The sequence below is a fragment of the Eleginops maclovinus genome, chromosome 20 (genome assembly GCF_036324505.1).
Source record: "Eleginops maclovinus isolate JMC-PN-2008 ecotype Puerto Natales chromosome 20, JC_Emac_rtc_rv5, whole genome shotgun sequence".
NCBI lineage: Eukaryota > Metazoa > Chordata > Actinopteri > Perciformes > Eleginopidae > Eleginops > Eleginops maclovinus.
In genome coordinates this window covers 7,115,242-7,140,348 of record NC_086368.1, presented here as the reverse complement: position 1 = coordinate 7,140,348, position 25,107 = coordinate 7,115,242, and the positions used below count along the sequence as shown (strand labels likewise).

Below are 25,107 nucleotides of genomic sequence, written 5' to 3'. Positions count from 1 at the left end.
AAATGTACTCAATTCCATGAATGTGAAAATTTAACAGTCAGATGCAAAATAAAACTATACACACCTTCCAAAAATAAATATATTTAGAGGAAATCATAAAAAAATGATCACATTGTGTTGCACTGAACAAATGATCAGCTGAACTTACAGAGGATACTGTTGCATTAAACTGTGGATGAGCTGAGTTACATCAGCTGCCTCCTCTCTGTTGTTGTTGTTGTTGTGACCTTTGTTTCGGGAGGAAAGTCATCGGCACGCCAGCGTCCCCTGCAGACTGCTGAGCAGCTGCTCTGCACTCAGACCCCAGTTACTGTTCCTAAACACATCACAGAGGCAGCGTGGGGATTTAAACCACAGACCTTTCAGTGCTAAAGTGTCCCATTTGGAATATTTTTCAGTTGACGCCCATGTGTCCCAGTTTAATTATCACCTATTCAGCTGGAAAGTGGACAAGATCCACCTCCCTCAGTAGAGAGACGCTGAGATTTATTTATTTGAACACAACACACCGTCTCCCGGTATAGTTAACCAGATGATTGGGTTAAAAATGTTGTCCCTTCAAGCTTTGTACACTTTAGCTTCATGATCCTTTAAACCAGAGGCCCCTCGTCAGGTATTTCTTCTAAAGGACAAACAGGTAAAAGCGAGACTCCAGTAATGAGTTATTTTCCACATTAAATTGAAACATTATCCACTCTGAAGCCGAGCAGCTGGTGAATCCCTTTCCTCGTATGTGTCATCCTGATATACAGGAGAAGAAGAATACTGATGAGTTTGTATTCCTGAGACAAGTCATGAAATTGTGCTAAAGCTAGACCTTATCTTTTAGTTTTAGAAAGAGACAATTGAATGCCAAGCTGAAGTTTTTATGTGGACCAGTTGCACATAAGGTTCAGCAGCTATCTCCAGCCTGTTTAGGTTGTGACCCATGTGATTATAACATCACTTTCTTGTGAGCCGTCATCGTAGATTGTATCACTGAAGAATGATGTCCCCCTCTCAGAATTCACTACTCCTCAGAATTATCTTGCATAAACTGGTGTTGAATAATTGGATCAGATTATACTTTATCAAATACTACACATTGGTATCGAAGTTTGTTTTTCTTTAAGACAGTGTTTTAGCTTTTGATCAGGAAAAACAGCTTGAAGTTTAAACTCCTTCTGATCAAGTTATTTTTGATACAGTTTTGCATTTATCTAGATTAATTCTGACATTAAAACATAACATGTAATCAGTCTGAGTTTATCATTATATCTTTGTTATTGTCAGCAAACTAATTAAAGTCTGTCTTTGTCAGTTATTCGTAGTCTGTAGAATGGCACTCGTACTGAGGCCAAAAAACAGCACGCAGATATATATTGTATTTTTGTTTAAATGCTTGATCATTTATTAAACAACCGGTGTCTGTAGTTTTTAACCAACACTACATAAACAGGAGGAAATAGTGCATTTGTTGGGGGCTATTTTCACCTGCAGATTAATCCCTATAGCTCCTTGGTGAGTACTTGTGGCAGTATGTGTGATTGAGTCAAAAATAAACTACTGTCTGTGCAACAGTGTGGCTCACTGGTGTTTTTGGAGCTCCTTATCAAATTGTAAGAAGCTGTAATCGTTTTTTCTATGTTTTCATCTAAAGTTAAATAAAAACAGGATCTAAACTTCTACTTCCTGCTCCTTCTTTTCAGGGAATCGCCGGAACAGATGTGGCAAAGGAGGCGTCTGACATCATCCTGACCGACGACAACTTCACCAGCATCGTAAAGGCTGTCATGTGGGGAAGAAACGTGTACGACAGCATCTCCAAGTTCCTGCAGTTCCAGCTGACCGTCAACGTGGTGGCCGTCATTGTTGCGTTCACCGGCGCCTGCATCACTCAGGTAGGCTGAGAGCTACACGCTAATCAGAATGACAACCCACATACTCAATTTATCCTCCGACGGAAATCCTTTTTTTAAACCCTTACAACAATTTAAGAATAAGAAAAAATAAGATATAAAATTGAAACTTGTGTGTATACATAAGTGAACATAAAATGCATATTGAACTACAATACTGTATGTTTTCAAAAATGAAATTAACCAGCAGGTTTAAACAAACTAATAAATCCCACTTGGTGTAAGTGCGGTTCAGTCTCAGCTGTCGTCTTTGGGGTTCTAATGGAAGTCCAAATATCATCATAGACAAATTTCATCAAATGAATCCTTGTGGATATATGGAAGTAGTATGGAAATTACAACATTCAACATGATTTCCCCATTTCTGCCTCTTGTTTTAGACTATAGTTGGGACTTTTGTCTGTCCTCGTACAGTTGTTTAATTTTGTCTACAATTTCCACAGACTTTAATGTCAGTATGATTACATTGTTCATGTCACCTGGTTTAATCTGATTTAAAGATGCACAAATTAAATGAAAACTTGTAAACAAGGGAAAAGACTGACCGGCTATTTTACAAAGGATGGATTGCCACCTCAACAGAATGTAGCCGCAAGTGATGAAACATTTTTACAGCATAGTGCAATTTGCCCTTTTTTATGTCAAATTGTAGTTATCTCTGTGGCAAAGTATAAATGTAGCTTTTGCATCAAAGACACAGTTGGCAGAACAAAGGAAGAGAGAAAGAAAAAATACATTTTCAAATTGGGACAGACGGGGTGCAGAGGCAACCCTTAAAGGGGCCCTATTATGATGCAATTCAGGTTCATTGTATATATATGTATATTGTGTCTGTACTGGGACATGTCTCCATGCTTTAATGTTCAAAAAGCTCTTTATTTTTCTCATATTGACTGTGCTGCAGCACCTCTTTTCACCCTCTGTCTGAAACCAGAGCCCAGTCTGCTCTTTTTCATCAACCACTTAGAGATGTCCCGCCCCTTTGCCTATCACGTGCAATGTGTTTGAGCGTTAGCCAATAGATGTTTGAGTGTTGCAAAGTGATGTCACTATGTTATGTAAGTTAACAAAAGAGCCCAATGGGGGCGTTTCAGGCAGGGGGGGAGTGTGTGGGAGAGAAACTCCATCTTGAGGGAACTTGGGGATTTTAGCCTTTGCAGACCATTTACATGCACTAAAACCTATAACAAACTACAGGAGAGGGAAACCCCCAAAACTTTAAAGGTGAAACTTAGAAATGACAGAGAATGAATGTCCGTCTGTGTGTTTGATGTGCTTCTCTTTTGAAGACTCTTACTAGTTAACTGTGTGGCTATATGTGCTTTGTGCATTAGACTCTTATTTGCATAGAAAGGGGTTTTGTTTCAAATGTGTGCTTCTTACATGACTTAAATACTATATGTGTATATAGGGCAGGAGCATCAAGGATATATTTTGCTCAGCTGTTAGTGAGTCCTACCTTCTTTGTAGATTTGAAGGGTGGGACACGAACAGGAGCTTCTGCCTTGATAGTTCTATTACATTTTAACACTCTGCTCTTCTGTGGATTTTCTTTTTGATCAAATCCAAAGTTTTTCACTTTGATGTGACCGGGGAGGCAGCCGTGTCACTTTCTTCTGCTTTTTTTTCCTAACGTGTCTCTAATAAGGAAACTGAACTCCTGACACAATATAAAAAGTAACTTGCGGCTGACTATTAATTGAAAGCCTCACAGCTGGCAGGACAGATAACAAACTCGGCTTCATAGTAAAGAACACAAAGTAGGCTAAGATACAGCCTGAAACCATGGCAACACGTCACCATCATAATCCTGAAATACAGCGGGGACTCAGCAGGTCTCTGCGCTGTGTTTATTCTCACTGATCATCCTCTGACATGTTGGCACAGATCATTAAAAGATGGTAAACTGATTTATGTCTTTATTGTATACACAGAGGAACCGTTCTGGGGCGTGGGTTTGGTATCACAAGTGGAGAAGGTCCAACTAAATGTGTGTGTGTGTGTGTAAACGCTTTCTCCTGCATTTTATATGTATTTGAATCAGCCTTGCAGACAACACGCTAAGATATAATTGGTAATTATGATGTTAGTGTGACAAAATATATAAATGCTATGTAAATCTCTGTATTGTTAATGTACCCACTGCACTTAAAGGAAAACACTCAATAACTTTGTGTCAGCCTTTGGTTGAGGCAAATACTTTTGATAAAAATGAAAAACAACAAAAAAACTACTAGAGATGAGTTTTAATATACCATTAGCTGATTCTAGCACAACAAAAGTATCCTTAACCTGACATAAGTCAAGGTGCATTGTGGGTGATGTACGTAATGTAGGCAGCATAGAATAAAAAAACCCACATCTCTGATTCTGCTGTATCGGTTATGAACCTCCTTTTGAGATTGTGATGCTTAATATAGTGTTAAAAATAAGGCTGTACATGTTCTTCATTACATCCAAAGCTTCTTTTGAAGTTGTCTAATAAAGGTTCTGAAATCTGTTGCAATGTTTTTTCGACAAATGTACTTAAATAAGGAAATACGTTTTTTTCTAAATGTTGGTGCTTTTAGATTGCAATTGAACAGAAACAAATGGGATTGAGGTTACATTTTTTGTGTTGGGCGTTTTGGAAATGATGATGAAATCTGTATTTCTCCAAATGTGAAGAAATGGAGATGTGCTGTTGGTTATTGCTTTTAGTTTTCTCTCTCCGTGTTATTTCCACTATTCCTGTAAATTAAACTCCTGACCTCTCCTCCACCTCCTCCTCCTGCAGGACTCTCCTCTGAAGGCCGTCCAGATGCTCTGGGTGAACCTCATCATGGACACTCTGGCTTCTCTCGCTCTGGCCACCGAGCCGCCCACCGAGTCTCTGCTGCTGCGTAGACCGTACGGCCGCAACAAACCTCTGATCTCCAGGACCATGATGAAGAACATCCTGGGCCACGCCGTGTACCAGCTCACCATCATCTTCACCCTGCTCTTCGCCGGTAAGTTAAATAAACCTACGACATTTAAGGGGAAATATCCAACTGGTTAAACGGAAGGGAAAAAATCTGTTTTGTGATTCTTAAATATGTGGTGAAATCCAATTTTCCATGTCCTCCCCATTTCGTCAAATCTTGAGCCTGTGGATTTTTTTGTTGTTGCAAGTGAATAAATGTTGGAAATAAATCATGTATATTAAGATACATTTATTTTGTTTCTTAGGCGAGACGTTCTTCGACATCGATAGCGGACGCAACTCTCCCCTGCACGCACCGCCCTCGGAGCACTACACCATCGTGTTCAACGTGTTCGTCATGATGCAGCTGTTCAACGAAATCAACGCCAGGAAGATCCACGGAGAGAGGAACGTCTTCGAGGGCATCTACAGGAACCCCATCTTCTGCAGCGTGGTGCTGGGGACCTTCATCCTGCAGGTAACGCCTCCAAAACCACCCAATGGGGCAGTGATTCACAAACTTTTCTCTCATACTGCTTCTTTTTGGATACATACAGTAGGTTTTCATTAGATCATTTTATGAAGGGGTCATTTTAGTTTAGTATGTAATCTATTCACACACAACAATATATAATATAAATGGCTCAATTATCTCTTAGAATATGAGAAAAACAAGTAGAACCTGAATTTGTATTGATACAAATGATCATTAATGGTGAATTATTCCTATAATAATATTGTACACGAATAGAGCTCTGCTGCAGAGAGGAACAGATACATTAGACTTCGAATACACACACAGTACTTGTTAGTGGATCAGTTCATTGTTAGTTTTGGCGTCCATAAAGAATTTGCTGACTATACGACAAACATAGAAGAGTGATCCTTTAAAACCGAAGCAGCGCTCAGCTAACACGTGCCGTATGTTTGTGTTGCTCCTCAGATCGTCATTGTTCAGTTCGGAGGGAAGCCGTTCTCCTGCACGGCGCTGACCATTGACCAGTGGCTGTGGTGTGTGTTCATCGGAGTCGGAGAGCTGCTGTGGGGACAGGTGAGACCAGAACCAGAACCAAAGGCTCAGTAAAGGTTAATGTGCAGCAAGCAGGTCATTGTTGCAAGGAGCCCGGACACTAAAGGGGTTACTTACTCAATAATGACCTGCTCCCTGTATATTAACCTGCTTATTACACAGCTTCTTACAAAATAAATCAATAATTTGACCTTACATATTGATTTAAATAGGATTTTATTGTAGTATAGTATTTCTTGTCCTAAGAAAATAACAGTCTGTTCAGCTGCATATCAACGGCTGACCTGCAGCAAAATCAACGTAACGTAAAAAACCGGCATCACTGATCCAGGTTTTCTTGTGCTCTTTACAAATATAGAAAAGAAACAACAATCTTTATTTGAAAAACAGAAGACAGTTGATTGTCCAAATTGATATATCAGAATCGATTTTTCAACCAGGTTGTGTTATAGATTAATTGCGAGGGCCCTTCAAAAAGAGCAATGGAATATTTCCATTGGATTTTGGAATATTGCATAAAAATAAGCTCTTTGGCAATTTTGTGTTTTCGATGTTTTGTTCAGCAGGATAATTTCCATGTATTTACACCACTTTAATGATTTTTGAAGTGCCCAAAGTAAAAATCAAAGTCTTAAAACAAGCTACAGCACGATCACAAACTACACACCACCACCGCTAAGCTAAAGGTGGCTAATGTCTGACTGACACATTTTAAGATGCAGACCAAAAAGCTAAAATCTCTTCAGCTTGTGTTAACCACAGACCTGATTTCAGGCGTATAACCAAAACCACTAACTTAAGGAAACCAGAAGTGGTAAAATGCTAACTCATTCCCAGGTTTTACGACTCATTCCTGCACTGCTCTTTAAGTTCTGTAGAAAATGAGCTTAACATAAGAATAAGCAACATGTACTGAGGAGGAAGATGAAGAGGTGGATATGTGAGGTCTGTGGCAGCAAACTGTTGCCTGTCACACTTCTTGCTGCTGCAGCGTTGCCATCCCAACCATCGCCATGGTAATGAGCGAGGCACATGAAAGCAGTGCCTGTTTACGAGCACCGAGGGAAAACAAACCCAGCGTGTCAGTCCCTCTGTGGATACACACAGGCTTAGAAAGCATACATTGAAAAGAAAAAAATAAAAGTTGAGTCGCAGGAAGCCTGGTGGGTTCAGTCGGAGGGCAGAGAACAGAGGCGTGAAGATGCTGACAGAAACACGCTGATCTGAGGCTCTGATTTATTTTAAACCACTTTTCTAACAGGGAAGGAAGGTGACAGACAGAAAATGTGCAGCTGCAGCAGGAGGATGGGTGTTACTCGCTCCTTTCTTTTTTTAATAGAACAATGAACAAGATAAAATCAGTTCAACTATACACGTTACACACTGGGAGTTACAGTGGAATCACTACAGCATTATACATATTAGAATCGGACAAAATATGAAAAATGTACAATGTTAAAGCAAAGCGAAATGTGAGATAATAGCAGAAATAAGATTACTACGCTAATATATCATATAAAAAAGTGAGCGCATGTTGTCATAAAATCAAGTAAGCAGCAGTAAAAAAAAGTATTGAAAAGAACGTATTGAGGAAGCAGCCACTAATAACTGTGTAAAGTGTTCTATTCATTTATTATTAACATAACTTAAGCATGATAATAGTTATGGAAGAAAATATCTTAACGGTGGTTTACATTCCCAACATTTTTTGTTTTTTTGTTACTATATTTTATTTGATATGTTAAGGTTGAGTTTATTTTAAATCCCATCTGTAGATTTGGTAGGTAGATTGTTAAAAAACATATAATGTTTCAGTCATTTGTTAGCATTATGTCCAACCTTAATATCCACCTACTCCACTGACTTCAATGCTTGGTTTGGCATCATGAAATAAAGCCGATGTATATCTTCAATCTGTTAGTGTGCTGGTCTTCTCACTACTGCTCAACATCTTAGTTTGTTTTTTCTTCCCGCTCAAATCTTTAAAATTAAATTGGTTATAGTGGATGCAATGTTAGACTGAAGATGGAAGCTGAGAGTAACAAGTTGTTGTTTTTGTCTGATCTCTGGACAAATAATCTCCCATACATTTTTCTGTTTAAATTTATATGTTAAACTTTTTGTGTTTCACAAAAACATCCTTAATGATGTTGATTCACACCTCTCTTAAAGACGGACCTTCACAAATATGAAGAGACTCATGATAGACACTGAGATCTAAAACATATGGAAACAATGGAAGCCAAGATATATTGATTTATAATCCCTTAATGAGTCAAAAACACTTGATCCTACATTTCCCACAATGCACTTGCATCACTTTGGTAAAACAACAAAATGTTCAAACTCCACTTTTTCGCAGGGTCTTTATCATAGCTGTATCATCTTATAGCCAAAGCTTCACACTATTTCCCAGGCTGAGTGGAAAGGACCCTTTTGTATAAAGATCAGCAGAGACAGTTTTAAAAATGATGTTTTCCATTTTTCAGCTGATCTCGGCCATCCCCACCCACCACCTGAAGTTCCTGAAGGAGGCGGGCCACGGCACCAAGAAGGAGGAGATCCACGAGGAGGAGCTGACGGAGGGCGCAGACGAGATCGACCACGCTGAGATGGAGCTGCGGAGAGGCCAGATCCTCTGGTTCAGAGGGCTGAACCGCATCCAGACACAGGTACTACCCTCCCGCCACCCCTTCAAGCACATCGCACGCGTCTAACTTTTTAAAGTTCTTTCCCATGTCAAGTTTCCGAGGCCTGTGAAAGGATCTGCAGAAAGCATCAGTTGCCATGGTGATGCAGGAGGCTCTGGAAGAAAACATATGATTATTTTTCTATATTCATTTCTTTGTTTGCTGGTGCATTGTTGTTCAAACCTGGAAAGCTGTTCAGGTAAAATAGCTGTCGTCTTTAAAAACACGTTGTTCGTCCTTCCAGAATCAAACCGAAGTACGATCCATCAAATGGAGGTAAAGAAACGTGTTTCATGAAGACAGTGAGGAATATTTATTTCACTTAAAAGTATTTATCAGAGCTGGAGTTAGCAGTGAGGAGCTAGTTTAGCTCATCTTAAATGTCTGTCATGTTGTACTTATTTATACAGCTGTTTTACCTTAAGATGCAGAAACAGTGAAACACAATGTATTGTAAACATAAGTATGCTAATGATGTAAAACTATATATTTGAGGGATTTATTACAAACTAAAAAAGCAGCAGATTTAATAGCTCCTGCAAATCGTGGAAACTATCAACTGTAATGTTGAAGAAAAACTCATGAGGTCAAAGTAAGAACGAAATATTGTTCTTGGATTTTAATCTTCAGACCAAATGTGAGGAGGCCTCGCTGACAAAGAGCTGCTTGTCCTTTACTTTGTCCTCTACTTTAGGTGACGTAAAAAGCATTGTGAGCACGGAAGTAATCAGCCCAAAAAATGTCATATTCATATTAGCTGAATGATAAAATGACAGTAGCACTTCCACTGTGTTGTTTCTAACTAAGCTTCTGCAGCCGAGACACACAGCAAGTCATTCACAGACAGGAGGAGAAACACCTCTAAGAATATTACTGAAAAAGTGAATTAATTTAAGGAGACAAGGCTTTAAAGTTTCATTTGGCTTTCAGTCAAATGCATGTTTGCAAAAGTACTACACAGATCTCCTCCACAGTTCATAATTTCCTCATTATGTAACTAAGTATTTGACGTTCCTTAGATCTGCTCTATGAACAGTGTTTATTTAATTTTGGAACAGATGAAATTTACTATGGCAGCTTTTTAAAACATTTATAAAGAAGAAAGATGAGATCTCCTTTGCTGCTACGAAGCACCAGCCATGTTTTGAGCGTAGCAAACACTGATGAGTCTGATGAGACTCTGCTGTAATGAGCCGCAGGGCACCATTGTAAATGTAATTTTTAAGGTGGAATGAGCAGTGTGACAGTGCGGAGTATCATCACAGCCGAGCACAGACACGATTGGTGATTGCACAATATACTACGTAGAATTTTGATGGAAAGAACTTGATGAATCTTTATACATAAATCACAGTAAGCAGGTTATAACATGTCTCCACTCAGAGCTTATGTAACTGAAAACCAGAGGCTGAGGAATTCTTAACACTTGATGCATCTTACATGTATTTTGGAAGAGAGGTTAGAGTATTGATTTATCTAAATTCTGAAGCAAAAAGGCGTGACATACATATTTTGGTTTATATTCACCTTAAATATTCACTGCTCACATCCGTCCCATGACAGAATCTGAAATACTGCCCAAAAAAGTATTTCATAATACCTAAAGTCCAGTTGAGACAAGCTTATTGTCTCTTCATTTCCAAACCGTCCTCCACATTTAACATGTTCAGCCACGTGTGCGTGTTAAATTAAAACACAGTGAAGTGTGTGGAGGCTAAAGTGGAGATATTGAACACACACACATTGCGGTTGTCCAGTTAATTTCACACTCTGCTGCAGAGCTTTGGTGCAGACGGCATCCAGCGTGGGACAAAAAAGCTTAGAAGATATTTTTATTCTTCAGTTAGTCAGTGTTGGAGCCTAACAGCAGCACCTTAACAGCGCCGTCTTCCGCTGTGACTCATCTCACAGTTGTGTGTGTGTGTGTGTGTGTGTGTGTGTGTGTGTGTGTGTGTGTGTGTGTGTGTGTGTACGTGTGTGCGCGTTCCTCCTCCTACAGGATACATCTGCACTCACTGAGCATTAGCATGTCCACAGGCAGACCTATTCAGTCCCTATGGGGTTCATTAGCCTCGATGCTAACGCCCACCTACAGTAACAGCAGCCAGCAATCTACTCGCACACAATAACACACACACACACACACACACACACACACACACACACACAAACACAGTCAGAGAGGTCAGGCACTTTCTTCCAGGCAGTGAACTGACTTGTACTTATTCTTGCCGTCGGGAAAACACATCTGAATTAATAATAACTAAGATCTTCTTCAGCTTTTGACTGCAAGAGTTTCTCAGTTTGACCTCAGAAACAATCTCTCAAACTCAAGAAAACTCCAGACTTTTCTGGCAACTAAATATTCATTTTCTGATACCTTACTTTACAAAGTCTTTGCAACAATCTTGTGTTTTATTTTTTTAGGGGTTTTATATTTGTATATAAAGTACAATTTATAAAAAGATAGTAAGAAAAGTGTGACTCATAGACATGAATCTATAAATCTGTAAAAAAATAACTGCTCTTTCTGTTAAACAGCAAACTGACACAGTTAGAGACCATCCAACGAACGTAGTGGAGTATTTATTAATTAAAAAGACCTTCAGGAGTTAGTAGATACCAAAAACTGGATTTCTAAATAGGATACTGTTTGCCATAAAGTTAGCAAAAGTTAGTTATATTGAATTAAAGCATGGCTTGTTCTCAATGCAGTCAAGTGTCCAAAAAATAAGCATCAGGTTAAAAGCTTATTTTTGACCTGGAATTTGAAAACAGAAAATCTATTGAAGTTTGATCATTTTAAAGTCTAAAATTCAATAACAGCTTGGTAACTTCACTGGCAATTTAGTTCATTTGATATAATCAGAAGGGGACAGACACAGAGGAAACCCCTGATTCTGATGCATGTGTGTAACTTTCTAAAGTTTTCATACAGTATTAACTTAATTATCCACAAGTGGCCAACAAACATGTAGTGCCGGTTAAAAGCTCTTTCTTGGCCAGGAAACTGAAAACGATCTTCAGTAGCTGGATGTCCACAGAATTGTTGGTTAAAGCCTTTACAAGGACAGTATGACTCCTCCACCTGCTGATTAAGATCATGTGAAGCGATCAGAAGCTACGAAATGGGGGTGCAGACTGGGGGAGGTGAACAGTGTCAGAAAACAACCTCAAGCCTCAGGGCCCTGTGAGAGAAGGAAGCGATGCGAGGAGAAACCGAAGTAAAGCTCCTCAGTCTCTACATCATCAGACACGCTGCGGAGAAAAGAGGAAGTCGGCTCTTCTCTCTTCCTGTCTATGTATGTATTATCAGTCTGTCATCCTCCTGGGATGGGAGGATGAGGGGATGGAGGGGGAGGCAACGAAAGGCTGCAAGCTAATTAGGTTCTTATCTCTCCACGCTCCTCTTCCTGTCCTCCTCCTCTCTAATCCTGGTGGGCAGCGTTGTGCCGCTCAACGCTTCGACAGTCAAACACAGAGGGGGAATAATTGGTACAAGCAGCACTTCGCTGCAGAAACTTTATCAGTCATTCAGAGTGACACGTTTTTCTATCTTTCTCCAATTCACTCCTTCTCTCAAAGGTCTTTCAGTCCGACTCTTAACTCATTGTTGCGTCACCCCCTTCAATCCCTCCATTCTTTCGCAGCTCCTTCTGGATTCTCATGTATTGTCTTTCACTAACTAAATTACAGCTCTCCTCTCTTTGTGCTTTTTTTAGATTTTCAAACTTCCTCTCTTCTCCTCCCTCCTGATCTCTTTCCCTCCATTACTACCTCTTCTTGTTGTCCTTGTCTTGTGTTGTGCCAGTTTTCTGTACTCACTTTATACCAAATTGTTGACCAAAATATTATTAACAATAGTTCTAGTAAGCTGTTTATATGGTTAATTAATATAGTAATTCTAATACTTGCCTGTTGCTCTTTTTTGTATGGCTCAGAAAAACACTCAAATTCCACTTTTTTTACAATCTGCATTTATGGCACCTTTATTAGCAACACCATGGTTTGAAATGAAATGCACTGCCTGTCTCCTAAGTGGGTGGGGTCTAATGTGTTTGGATTTATTTATCTGTTATTCTTCTAGTATAAGATATTTAAACAGCTTACAAACATATTAAAATAATAATCAGCTAGGGCTTGTTCCAACATTGTTGAAAGTTTGATTTACAGTAACAACGGACAAATCATCTAAAACAGTTTGATATCAACGACTAACCCACGTGACAGAGAGACAGGAAATTATCTTAAAGTGCGCAATGTCTCGAGTTGTTAGTGTTAGGACCCCAGGGCCGTTATAGCAAATGTTCCTAGTGGCCAAGCAGGGGTACTACACCTTCCGTGTCAGCCAGTGACATTGACTTGCTTTGGCAAAGAAAGATACGTCTGTAAATCAGTGAGGTAAATCAACTGCGTAGTATGAACACTTTTATAGCCCTTATTGAATCACTAGGACTTGAAAGTTGTCAAATATTCTCCAAAGCAGTATCCATTTCTCTTTATACATCCATGGTTTGATTGCCATAAACCAGCTAAAGGCTGCATCTCGCAAACAGCGCGTAAACCCCAATTAAGACTCATATTGTGATTGCACTTGTATAGAAGCCGAAAGAATGCTCCTAATTCCAGAATAATGTCAGCATATCCCACATAATTCTACATAAACCGTATCAAATTCAATATATTTTCATTTTCGTAGTAATAGTGGATATTTGCGTGCATGTAAACGTCTTTGAACTGTTCTGAACTGTAGGCATGAAATATGACTCCTGACTTTCACATTTATAAAAAACTGTCAAACTGTGTCTTAATCCGTAACCTCTTTCCTCCTTTCCTGTCTTTTCTTTCTTGTTTCCTTGCTCTGTCTCCTCTCCCTTGCCTCCTCTGTCCTGTCTCCTCACTCTGCTCTCTAACGGTGCGTTGTGGCTGTGCTTCCTTCAGATGGATGTGGTCTATACCTTCCAGACGGGCCAGGCACCGGTGCCCGGTGCCCTGCGCCGCCAGCCCTCCGTGGTCAGCCAGCACAATGACTCCACCGCCGCCAAAACTGTCTCTAGCCCCACCCACATAGGGCTTAGCGCCTCCTCCTCTCTCACCAACTCGGCCGGGGCTCCGCCTCCTACTACCGCTGCTTCCTCCTCCACTGCAGGCAGTGAGTGGGTGACCGGAGGCCAGCTAACACCTCCTTCACCCGGCTGGCTCTCTTTCTTTACTCTTTCTGTGTTGACGCATGAACGCTGCATGACTCACCAACACTAAAACTGTCTCTGTCAGCTGTCTGCCCATCCATCGATATTATCTGAAATATCCTAATGATAATATAGATAACTGACTGGTAAAACGTTGTAAATGACATGACGTTATAAAGAATATATCATTGGTTAGGGTGAGGGTTAGCAGAAAAGCTAGCATCGAATCAGGATTCATTTTTCCATTGTTTCGCCTTAAGTGTCTCCTTAAAATTCTTTTAACTTGGTTTTTTAGGTCACATGACACTTTTTTATCGTATACAGACAGATGAAGACTTTAAGGGAGGGATGGTATGTTACAAAACAAAAGCCTCCCCAAAGGTTTCCCAGTGGAAAGCTTTTAATGTGAAGCAGGAAGTGCCCAGTTTGCTTTTGTCGTAATTAAAACAGAAAATAAACATCTCAAACATCTGTAGGAAATCTAATATTTACACTGTTAAGATCCAGAGAGATTCCGTTTGAAGATACAAAGCTACTGAGGATAAACCTAGCAAGACTTTAAAGAAGTAGTTCAACATGTTTATTCACAGCTGCACTTTGTACGTGGTTGGCTTAGCATCAAGACCGAAAGTGGGGGGTTACAGCTAGCCTAGCTTTGTTTGAAGTAAAATAATTCACCTCTGAAGCTCGCTTGTATGTTGTTTGTTTACAAAACCAGAAATGTAAAATCAAGGAGTTCTAATTGTCATGTGATGCGTTAAATATAAGAAAGAAAACAGTAGAATACGGCCAGCGTCATTCTTCTAAAAGTTCTCTTTATTATCTAAGTGCAGACAACCTGATCAGCTGATCTGTTTCCATCTCAATCCACTTGATCCCTACTTGACCTTCCTGTGCTGTAGTTTTTTTTCCCTCCATCTTAATCTCCTTTTCCTCTTTTTTATTTAAATGCCTTTTATTACTTTCCTCTCCGCCTGCTGCCGCTACTCCTCCTGCATGTTGTGGAGATTTAAACTCTTGAACATGCGTCTATTAACCCTGCCGTGACTTGCTGGCTGACGAGTTGGTGACAGATCACAACTGTTGGGCGACGAGAACAGAATTAAGCTGTGAATTGCTCTGATTCGTGACTAAGAGAGAAAGAAAAACCCTGCTTTATTTCCTTTTGTTGGTTTTCTTTTCCTTCTTCCTCTCTGAGGTGACATCCCGGGCACTAAGATAATTGTATGGGTTAATCCTGAGCAGGGTTAAATCTGTCAGGCTCAGCAAGTCTCTCATGGTTTATCAGCCGAGAGCTTGTGTGTGTGTGTGTGTGTGTGTGTGTGTGTGTGTGTGTGTGTGTGTGTGTGTGTGTGTGTGTGTGTGTGTTGCGTGCGTGCGTGCGTGCGTGTGTGTGTTGCGTGCGTGCGTGCGTGGTATGTGTGCCTTGAGCTGCAGTGATCGGACTGTAGCTCTCATGCGGTTCAGTAATAGAGAGCTTTGAACTGCAGGGTTATTAATTATGATGATCAGCTGCAGCCTCTGTGGATTCATGACAGAGGAAACGACTTAAGGCAGAGAGGAGAGAGCAGCTAGAGGACTAAATGACTCTGCCTCTGAATGTGATTAAAAATACTAAACAGTGCATGTGTGTGTTGTTGCAGTGTGTGTTTGAACTTTCTGCGCTGGTGCTGACACCATTAAGGTCGCATATATAGTTGAGAAAGCAGCCTCAGACCCCCAGAGGCCACAAGAGTTACAATATTCTTGCATATCAACTTTTATTTTATATTTACATTTTCTATCTATATTTATTTATGGGTTCAGATGTGATTGAGTGCAAATATGTATATATGAAACTTCATATTTGTCTGGAAGTGGTTAGCTTAGCTTAGCATAAAGACTGAGAGCGAGGGGAAAAGCTAGCCCGGCTCTGTTTGAAGTAGAATAATGCACCTATGAAGCCCACTCCTTAAAATTACTTGCTGGAGTGGTATATATTTATATAGTTAATTTTGCTGCCAAAGGAACTACTGTACCTGAATGACAGAGGCTACTAAAAAAATTATAGATTTTTGGTATGTACGTTAACACTTTAATTCGGCCCACTATCTGCTAACACTTACAACATGTTTAGAAAACATTAAAAATGCCATAAATACAAATAAGCAATACTTTTTTTTCTTATTTGTTTTCCTTTTTGTCCCGCCCACGGCCCCCTCGTCCTATTGTAAAGCATCCTTGGGTTACTTGAAAGGCCCTATATTTATCCAAGTGGTTATTATCATTAAAATGTGTCAAAAAAAACCCAAGTAAAGCATTGCAACCTGAGGGCCCCCCCTGGGTGCTTCACGTTAAGAGATTTGTCTAATGAGAGGTGATCAAAACTAGAATTGCACCCAAAAATCATATCACATTTACTATGAAAGGTACACACATGCCTGATTATAAAACTATTTTGCTCTCTCATCACTTTGGTCAGGTTTAATCAGTATTTTATAAATGGAATCATATCAAATATGGCTGATGGGGGCTTAGGTTTGTGTAGATACAAACACGAAGGTGTGGACATCCTGTTTTTAGGTCTTAGTGTATATTTTCCGATAAAGTCATGTGAATGCTCCAGTACAGAACAATCATCAGCTTACTTTTTATTAAGACTCTCCTGTCTGGGTTTCAACACAGAGCCAGCTCCATAAAGAAATGTTTTTTCCAGTTTAATGTGAGAACTCATTGTCACACCTCTGGGATGAAGCCGACGACTGTGAGTCAGACAAAATTGGTGCAGAGTCTGAAACCACAGAGCATATTCTTTAACCGATACGGCAGCGTATAAAAGTCAGCGGTTCCAAACCTTGTGTGTGCGCATGCTTGTGTTGCATCTGATTTGGTGGAACGTTGGTTGCTTTCCCGTACTCCATTATCGTGTTGACCTTGTTTTTGTTCCATTTGTGTTGATGTGTTGTAGGATTGTTGTTCCCATCCTGTTCTCACATGTTAAAATTGAGTTTTTTTGCCCCTCCCTGCCAGATTCAGCCTTAAAACCACCATGTTTCCTATCAGCCCCCGCTGCATGTGATTGCATCACACTTTCATAACACCCTCAGCTCTCTGACATTTTTCTTTTTCCCCATCTTTGTTTCAGATTAAGGTGGTGAACGCGTTCCGTAGCTCCCTGCACGTGGGGCTGGAGAGCCCAGAGTCCCGTAGCTCCATCCACAACTTCATGGCCCATCCTGAGTTCGTCCCGCAGTCGGAGGAGGAGGCTCGCATCCCCACCATCGAGGAGACCGGAGACGAGATCGACCCACTCCCCAGCGCCTCCTCCTCTGGGGCGGGGGGAGGAGGAGAGCCGCCCAGCGTCTTCCCCCACAGCAGCGAGTCATCCATCTGAGCTCCTCCTCTCCCCCACCTCCTCTTATCATATGTCATCCCACCAACAGAACTGTCTCTGAGGAGGGGAGTCACATCTCATCCTGCACTCACACATGCTTCACATCGCCCCCCGGTCCCTCCTCCTCCTCCCACATGTATCAGTAGAACGTGGAGTCTCCACCCTGGAAGTCCATTCATGTATATTTTTTACTCAATGATCTTTTTGACAACGCTTTTAAACCACGTCCGATCTCGGCGGGACTCGCAGCAGCATGTTCTGTCCTCGCTTCATTCCTGCGTAACGCTCTCGGCACAGAACTCTTGAACGAGTGCAGTGATTCTCATGTACATACGCCCCCCCCACTCAGCCCGGTTTGATGATCAGAATTATTTTTAGGCAAATGCAAAAATGCAACCTTTTTAATTTTTCTGTTTTTAAAACAAATGTTAATCAATGGTTGATACAAACACGCCTGACAATGTCTTGTGAGTGTGACACTACGGTCTTCAAGGTTCAACTGTTAAAAATGTTCTTCCCTTTATCGTGTCTGTATGTGTTGGCTTTTCTTTGATCAGCTGTGTTGCATGTGGAAGGACAGAATGTTTACTACCCAAATATATCCAACATGGCGGTGTCTGGAGAGGGCTCGCTCGTCCTACCCCCACCCCCCCCCCGCCCAGTACGTCCACAGTCTTCATAGGAAACCAGAGTGTGGTTGGTGTTTCCCGCTCTAGTAGGATGCATGTTATGTTCCATCCGTGTTGCGTCGCATGATAACTTTAGGAATGAATATTTGGGATTCTGTTTGGACGACCATATATGTGTTAAGTCTGCAGCAGCGTCTGAACACGACTCCTTCAACTTCCTGTATTTAGGACTCAACTTCCTGTCAACACAATAGACTCAACAATACTGCTGTCAAGGAGCAGGCCAGTCAATCAAAATCTGAAAGAAGCAGATGACAAGTATTCTCCCCTTTGTCCCTTCAAAATAAATGTCCTTCAAGACTCATTCCTTGAGGTATCCCTTTTCCTGGTGGATCCTGAGGGGTTCCCAGACCAGATAGGATGCATAATCCTGCATAGTGTGTTCTGGGTCTGACAGGGGCTTCCTCTCTAGATGTCCAGTTTACGCCTACAGGGAGGTTAAAACCTCAACAGCAACTCCTAATAATGGATAAGGGTATAAGCACTGATCTAATAATAGATCCATTTTAACGGCTCTATCGACTGCCAATACCCTCTCTTTATTAATTCGCCCCCCCCAGAGGATAAAGTCTTGCTGTTGACTGAGCCTGTTTGGGGTCAGAATACTGGAAGTTCACTTCTAACCTACAGGAAGTGGATGGATCTCTGACCAGCGTTTGGACTGTCTCTCTGTGTTTAAGATAAATCTTAGTACCAGTTCTTGTTTCCGTTCCCTCGTTCGTCAGACTTCGCGAACAGAAGCTAAATCAGCTGTCGGTGACATCACACAGCGTCAGCAGAGGAGATGATTGATCATCCCTGTCCAACGTGCTGTGTTTTAATTGACAGTCGTCGGCGCGGCGGCCACTCTGAGGATTATGGGAGACTGACGATGTCACCAATCAGTCTTTATGAGTTAAATCCACTGTGTGTCCCCGCTGCTGCTCAGTACTTCCTGCCTGCCGTTGTCCGCAGATTACTGTCTTAAAAGAAAAAGGAATCATCTTCCAATCAGAAGCAGTGATGCGTGTAATCCCCTCTTAGTCTGACTAGCAGCCATCAACCTATGTGCTACTACTGCCATATTTCCAACTTTTTGTCATGACTAGGTTCTTCCTCCCCCCTCTGATGAGCTTTTTCTATGTAACTCAGAGCCATATTTTATAGGTTGTCTGTATTGTTTTTGATCTCATTGTTATCGAGGTTTCCTTTGGACTTTCTCACCCCTCAACTTGCCCACCCCCTCCAGGCCCTTTACTCTAAACACGACCAAAAAGCAAGGAGAAAATCTTCAGTCGTCACTGCCGTACCAAGTTTTAAAGGACCTCTACAATGTTTACATGAAAAGCAAGTGGGTGGCAGTTTGCCGGCGCTTCTCTCATCCGACCACTTCCCTTTCATTCCCTTGCTTTCCTGAATCTTAGAGTTACTATTTAACTAAATGGGGAGTCTTTCTTGCATGGTTTTCATATAAAATTCAATGTTTTGCTCATTTTTTACAATTCTTCTGTATTTTTATATTAAGTACTTTTTAATATTTTGGAGATATATGAATATATATGTATAGGCTGAAGAGTTTGGTGACAGTGCAGTACATGAATGAGATGAATCTAACGTGGACTCTGTCTTTTTACAGCTCTCTAAATATTTATGCCACGTGTGTCGTCTTGGTCACCTGATGTTAGGGCTCAGAAACCTGCAGTGACTTGTTTACTTCCTGTCGGCCGTTCAATTGGAAACTCAACAATATAGTCCCATCAGCCCCCTTTTACATGAGTATATTCACTTTATCTGAAATGTTGTGACACACTACACGCTATGTGATTACGCAGTTATCCAGCTCCATTAGAGTTCAGCCAATGCAACGTGAATACAGCTAACTGTATCTAACATTAAATGGGAGTGTATAATTATTGATCCAACCTCTGGGTTTCTGTGTTTCTGTATTTTAAATCTACTGCGATTGATTTCTGTGAATGAGTGGACTGATGCTGTTTTCCAACTGACTATTGTCGGAGCTTTAAGGAAGATCACAGCTGTGTCCCGCTTCAGGCTCCGCCTCATTTCAATGGGGCGTGGCCTATGAGGGCTTGTCTCGTACAAAATGAGCTCTGATCCTTGACCTCTCTGACAGACCAAAACTTGAGAAAGTAACCTGAGGACCAAAGACGAGTTATAAAACAATTCAATGAGATGCTTTGAGCCCCACAGCTTAGAGTTCATCAAAGCGGACCGGGGGGGATACAATTCCAAACCAACATGCATTCATCATCAGCTTGTAATTTAAAATAATAGGCCAATATCAAAAAGCATCTTACGGTTTTAGACAATCTTTTGCCATATTTCCACTCCATGGTTTGACTCAACTCACTTTAGCGCCAGTTCCTTTTCTCTATTTACCCCAGCAGATAGTAACCAATATACATTTTGGCGGGATTATTAGCTGAACACTTTAGCAAAGCCTGCATCAATACTGCCGTGAAATTATCACAATTAATTTAAATCATACAATCAGCAGACAAGCCAAGGAAACGACATCCACACTTTGTCAATTTTACAGCCTATTTTCCTGGTTGCATTTTCTTCTTTTGCTAATGGATAACCCAAAAAGTACAAATTGAGTCGAGTTGAGAGGAACCGTACCATGCAGTGAATAGTCAGCATCCCTTTGTGGGTCTATGGACTCTGATTCAAGGTTGACTCAAGGACAGTTAGAAGCAGGAAAATTGGATTCACTCTTAAAAATGATGAGTCATAGAGCATTGCAACATCACCCAATTAGACTGAATATACTTTGGACCCATGCTAAAAACTAATGGTACCCATACTGACCTCCATCAAACAGACACTCTTAGCTGATTTGTCTTAACTTAATTACGTTGATTACGATTAATATCTTTAACTAGCTGCAGTAATAACTGAGAAAAGCATGGTTTCTTTGTTGACATTTTAAATTCAATATTTTGATCTCTGATTTGATCATAATGAATCGTTAACTGTTGCTTTACATGTATGATACTGAGGGGTCAGGGGGCTCTTTCTAATTTCAGGCCTCTTTTGGCCCTCGAACAAGAAGACGGGACAGTTTTGATTTGGTTGTGAAATATGGACTTTGAAGGAGGCGGAGCCTGTGACACAGCTGTAACTAGATGTCATCGCCATTTTATACGAACTACCGACTTCAGAAACATTTCCGGGGAAGAGCGCAGGACTGTTAAAGAGCTCGTGACATCACTTCCTCTTCCTGCCGTGTGTCCGTTGGCTATAAGCGAGATGCACCTTTCCAAATGATGAGTTTTTTTCTATTAGTTTCTGTTCAACTGTTGAATCGGACAGATTACCTTTGCTCCTGCAGTCAGTGCAATGTAAATATTGTCATATAAAAAGTGAATGAACCTGCTGTCTGTGTCGGGCACAGGAAGTGGGAAAGAGGGCAATCAGCCAATCGTCATCCAGCGAAGCTTTAAGGATGCCAAAGCCGTTTTTCTCCTTTCCTTTCTTGTGCACACATTTGTTTGACTCCCCTCTTTATTCCCTCACTCCACCCCCCCCCCCATGCCGCCTGGACAAGATTGTCCCCTTGCTCTTGCCATAGCCGCTCTGGCTGTGGGTTTGGTGGACTGGTTGCCCTCACATCTCGCGGCAGGTGCACCGTACAGTTCAGAAGATCGCAGTTTTCCAACAGGACCTTTGAATGGAAAAGGAACTTGCTTCTTATCCAGTCATAGTTGCATTTTGACTGCTTCTTATTCAGAACACTAACTTTTTTTTTGGAACAGCTTCCTGTTGTCGGATCTAAAGGAATATTTTGGAGAAACTTCACTTCAAAGTTAACAAGTATAAAAAAACAAATCAAAGGAACTGGAATACCGCAGTTGGAAAAGTCATAACCACTCAACATATATATTTATATATTATCTTTGTGTCTATATCTAGTATATACGTGTGTATATTAGATATAAACACATAGATATGTGTATATGGTTTCTCAGTTGAGCTTCATTTCAAAAAAGACTGAAAAGATTTGTTTTCTGTAATTACTATGATACACAGTAATAGGCGTTGGTGTTATTTTTGTATAAACATAATATCATCTATGTGGCATGCATGACATATATACAAAATTTGGTGGTTTAAAGCAGTATGTCCAACCTGGTGCGATTGGTTCTGTCGTGTTCTGTGTAGCCTAAAGCCACTCTGTGTGAAAAGAGATGAAAAAAAAGAGAAACTGCATTTGGATAAAACTAACTGTTCAGTATATGTGTTCAATGTTCTGTGTTCTGCATGTTTTAGTATGGAATGAAACATCCCAAAATGTTGACTTGTTTTTACCAAATGAATCTCAAATACACGCCCCAAACACAAGCAACATTACACACACACACACACACACACACACACACACACACACACACACACACACTATTGCACTGTGAGGTGAAACGCACTGAGGAAATTCAAACTGTGTGACTTCTGATGGATGGATTGATGAAAGATGAAAAAATTCTCCTTTTCTTTTGTTTCCATCGTTTCATTTATCCAGAAACAAAAATTGCCCATGTTCATCCTCCTGACCGAGCATACAAACACACACACCCACACCCAGACACACATATACAAACACTAACATTTAAAATATTTCCTGAACTCATCTCCCACTCATGTGTGCAGTGAGAGGAGGAGGGAGACGATGACAGTTAACCTGAGACATTCAGGTGGGCTTCATCATCATCATCATCATCTCTCATCCATTCATCTCCATCAATCCATTATCCTCCTGCTTCTCTCTGCCGCTGCAGGTTAGGGAGGAACATTAGGATTATGGAGTTTGTTGTCACATGTAAAATGTCTGTGTTAGTGCCCGACTGATATGTCAGCTGATTTTTATTAATCTCAGATTAATCGGTTTACTGTGTGTCTCAATATTGTATGTCTTCCGATAAGAAATGTCAGATTATATATGTGTCCCCGAGAGCGCACCAAGGAATCTACATATGGCTGCAACTAAGCAGTATTCCCAGTATTGATAAATCTTCTGATTATTATTCCTTTTTTTAATTTATCAACATCTTTGTTTTTATAAAATGTGTCCAAACCCAAAGATATTCAGATTTCCATCCTATTTCATTAGAAAGGAGACATCCTTAAATGTTAGAAGTTCAATTCAAAGAATGTTTGACATTGATTGATTATAAATAAAAAAAGTTGCAGGTTAATCGATTGGCATAATGAATAATCAGCAGCTTTTTTGACTTTGTTAATAACCAAATGGAAATTAAATAACCTCAGTATTGATCCAAACCATAAGAAAATAAATAACTGGGATTGAATTTCCACACCTTAAATCAGACATTAAGATATCCCTTTGGAAGGAGGTCAGCTAGCAGTTTCCCTCTGCATCCAGTCTTTGCGCTAAGCCATGTCAATCATGGCGACCGTGTTGGCAGCATTTGAAGATTTGCCTCTATGTACTGTAGGACTGAATGTTGGTGATCAGGCTGAGGTGAATGTGAGAAGACTGTAGTTTGGCAAGTCTGACAGACAGGACTGAAGGAATACCGAGGGATTCCTAATGCAACAGAAGGTTTGTCATCTTACTAATCCCCTTTATGTATCAACATGGAGGTCTAAGTGTTGTTTTGAAGCTTTCTTATTAGTAAAGTAAATTTATTTTTCGGTCTAAAAGTAGTCATATTATTTTCTTGGTGCAGGCTGAAATGTGGCAACATTTTATTTGATCGCTGTGGATGTATTTTTATGACTTTAGTGATCCTCTGACTTATTTTATGAAGAAATACTTGCAAAATTAATTCATTATCAGCCTCGGCTTATCAAAGTAGAAGACTTTGTTTTGTTTGAATTTTTCCACAATGGTACAAATTGTGCTTAGGCCCTTCTAGCATTTTTGGTGTTGCCAGATAATATGCTTAGTTGCATTGACTCTAATGTAATCGCTCCACACATAATGATGCCTGTTAGACCCCAGCCTGTTAGCATTGTTTCATATTAGCATTCAGTGAAACTATTCGTCACATGACCGTAGTCTCTCTGTCTTTAGGTGGAGAACTTGACTTCCTGTCTGTCAGACTCTGAGCCTTAGCAGTGATCTGTGTGAGCTAATATAAATCTTCCTGTGCTTCCCTTTATGTGTGTGTGAGGTGGGCTGTTGGCTCGGTATAGGTGTGTGTGTGTGTGTGTGTGTGTGTGTGTGTGTGTGTGTGTGTGTCACTCTCATCCTGTCTGTTTCAATCACACATCCTCCTCCTGTTTGCTTCAATCTATGCAACAGAATCGTCCAGTTTCTCACTTTCTCTCCCTCACACTTTCACTCTCTCTCGTCTCTTTATCTGCTTTGTTATTTCTCAATTCTTGCTACAAACGGAACCACAATACCTGTACATGTGTGTGTGTGTGTGTGTGTGTGTGTGTGTGTGTGTGTGTGTGTGTGTGTGTGTGTGTGTGTGTGTGTGTGTGTGTGTGTGTGTGTGTGTGTGTGTGTGTGTGTGTGTGTGTGTGTGTGTGTGTGTGTGTGGGGTGTGTGTGTGTGTGGGTGTGTGTGTGTGTGGTGTGGGGGGGTGTGTGGGGGTGGGTGTGTGCGTGACAGGTACACACACACTCATGCTGTTTTCTTTACTCTTTTGTAAGATATGATCATGTGGAATGCCTTGGTCTTAGTGTCATGTCGTTTGAACTTAAGCTGAACAAAAGATGATAATCAAGCAACTGAGTAAAAGTTGTTACATAAGTATATATATATAATATATAAATATATATAAAAATATACAAATATATATACATAAAATAAAGCCATTGGAATTTGAAATAAATCGGTGTCAATTTGTGATTTTCTTTTTTAAATGATTTCTTACACTGTTTTCTATTTCTGTATGTATTCGGTTTAGATTATTTGTTTTATTATTATTCTGGGTACTGAATTAATGGTTTCTACTGGAAGAGTAAATGTTGCAACATCCCATTGAATATTATTAACAGCATCTATATGATGTATAAAGTATAATACTGCACATTTCAAGAAACAACTTATTTTATGTTAAACTTTGAATTGACTGTTGTTTCTGACTAACAATAGAGTGCCTGCCTGCCTGCCTGTCTGCCTGTCTGCCTGCCTCTGTGTTTCTGAGAGACAATGAGGCGTCCGGGATGAAGCAAGACTGCCCCCGTGCGGCCAAACGTAGACGTTCAGCAGTTTAAATACTTACTGACGGTGAGCATGAACTTGTAACCAACACACCAAAATATGATAGGAGTGATCATCATTTTACTGATGCTTCAATTCTATTCATTTTTACAATTT

General features: G+C 40.4%; 1 protein-coding gene across 2 annotated transcripts in view; it reads left to right on the top strand.

Annotated features, from left to right (window-relative positions):
* LOC134882532 (plasma membrane calcium-transporting ATPase 1-like) overlaps nucleotides 1–22,111 on the top strand; it is a 101,367-nt gene extending 79,256 nt beyond the window's left edge. For both annotated transcript variants that reach the window (XM_063910300.1, XM_063910299.1), the window contains 6 exons: nucleotides 1,689–1,880; nucleotides 4,675–4,888; nucleotides 5,109–5,320; nucleotides 5,786–5,893; nucleotides 8,362–8,544; nucleotides 16,876–22,111. In XM_063910300.1, the coding sequence (XP_063766370.1) occupies nucleotides 1,689–1,880; nucleotides 4,675–4,888; nucleotides 5,109–5,320; nucleotides 5,786–5,893; nucleotides 8,362–8,544; nucleotides 16,876–17,124 (1,158 nt within the window). In that variant the 3' untranslated portion in view covers nucleotides 17,125–22,111. The remainder of the gene's footprint in view (nucleotides 1–1,688; nucleotides 1,881–4,674; nucleotides 4,889–5,108; nucleotides 5,321–5,785; nucleotides 5,894–8,361; nucleotides 8,545–16,875) is intronic.
* The last annotated feature ends 2,996 nt before the right edge of the window (nucleotides 22,112–25,107 follow it).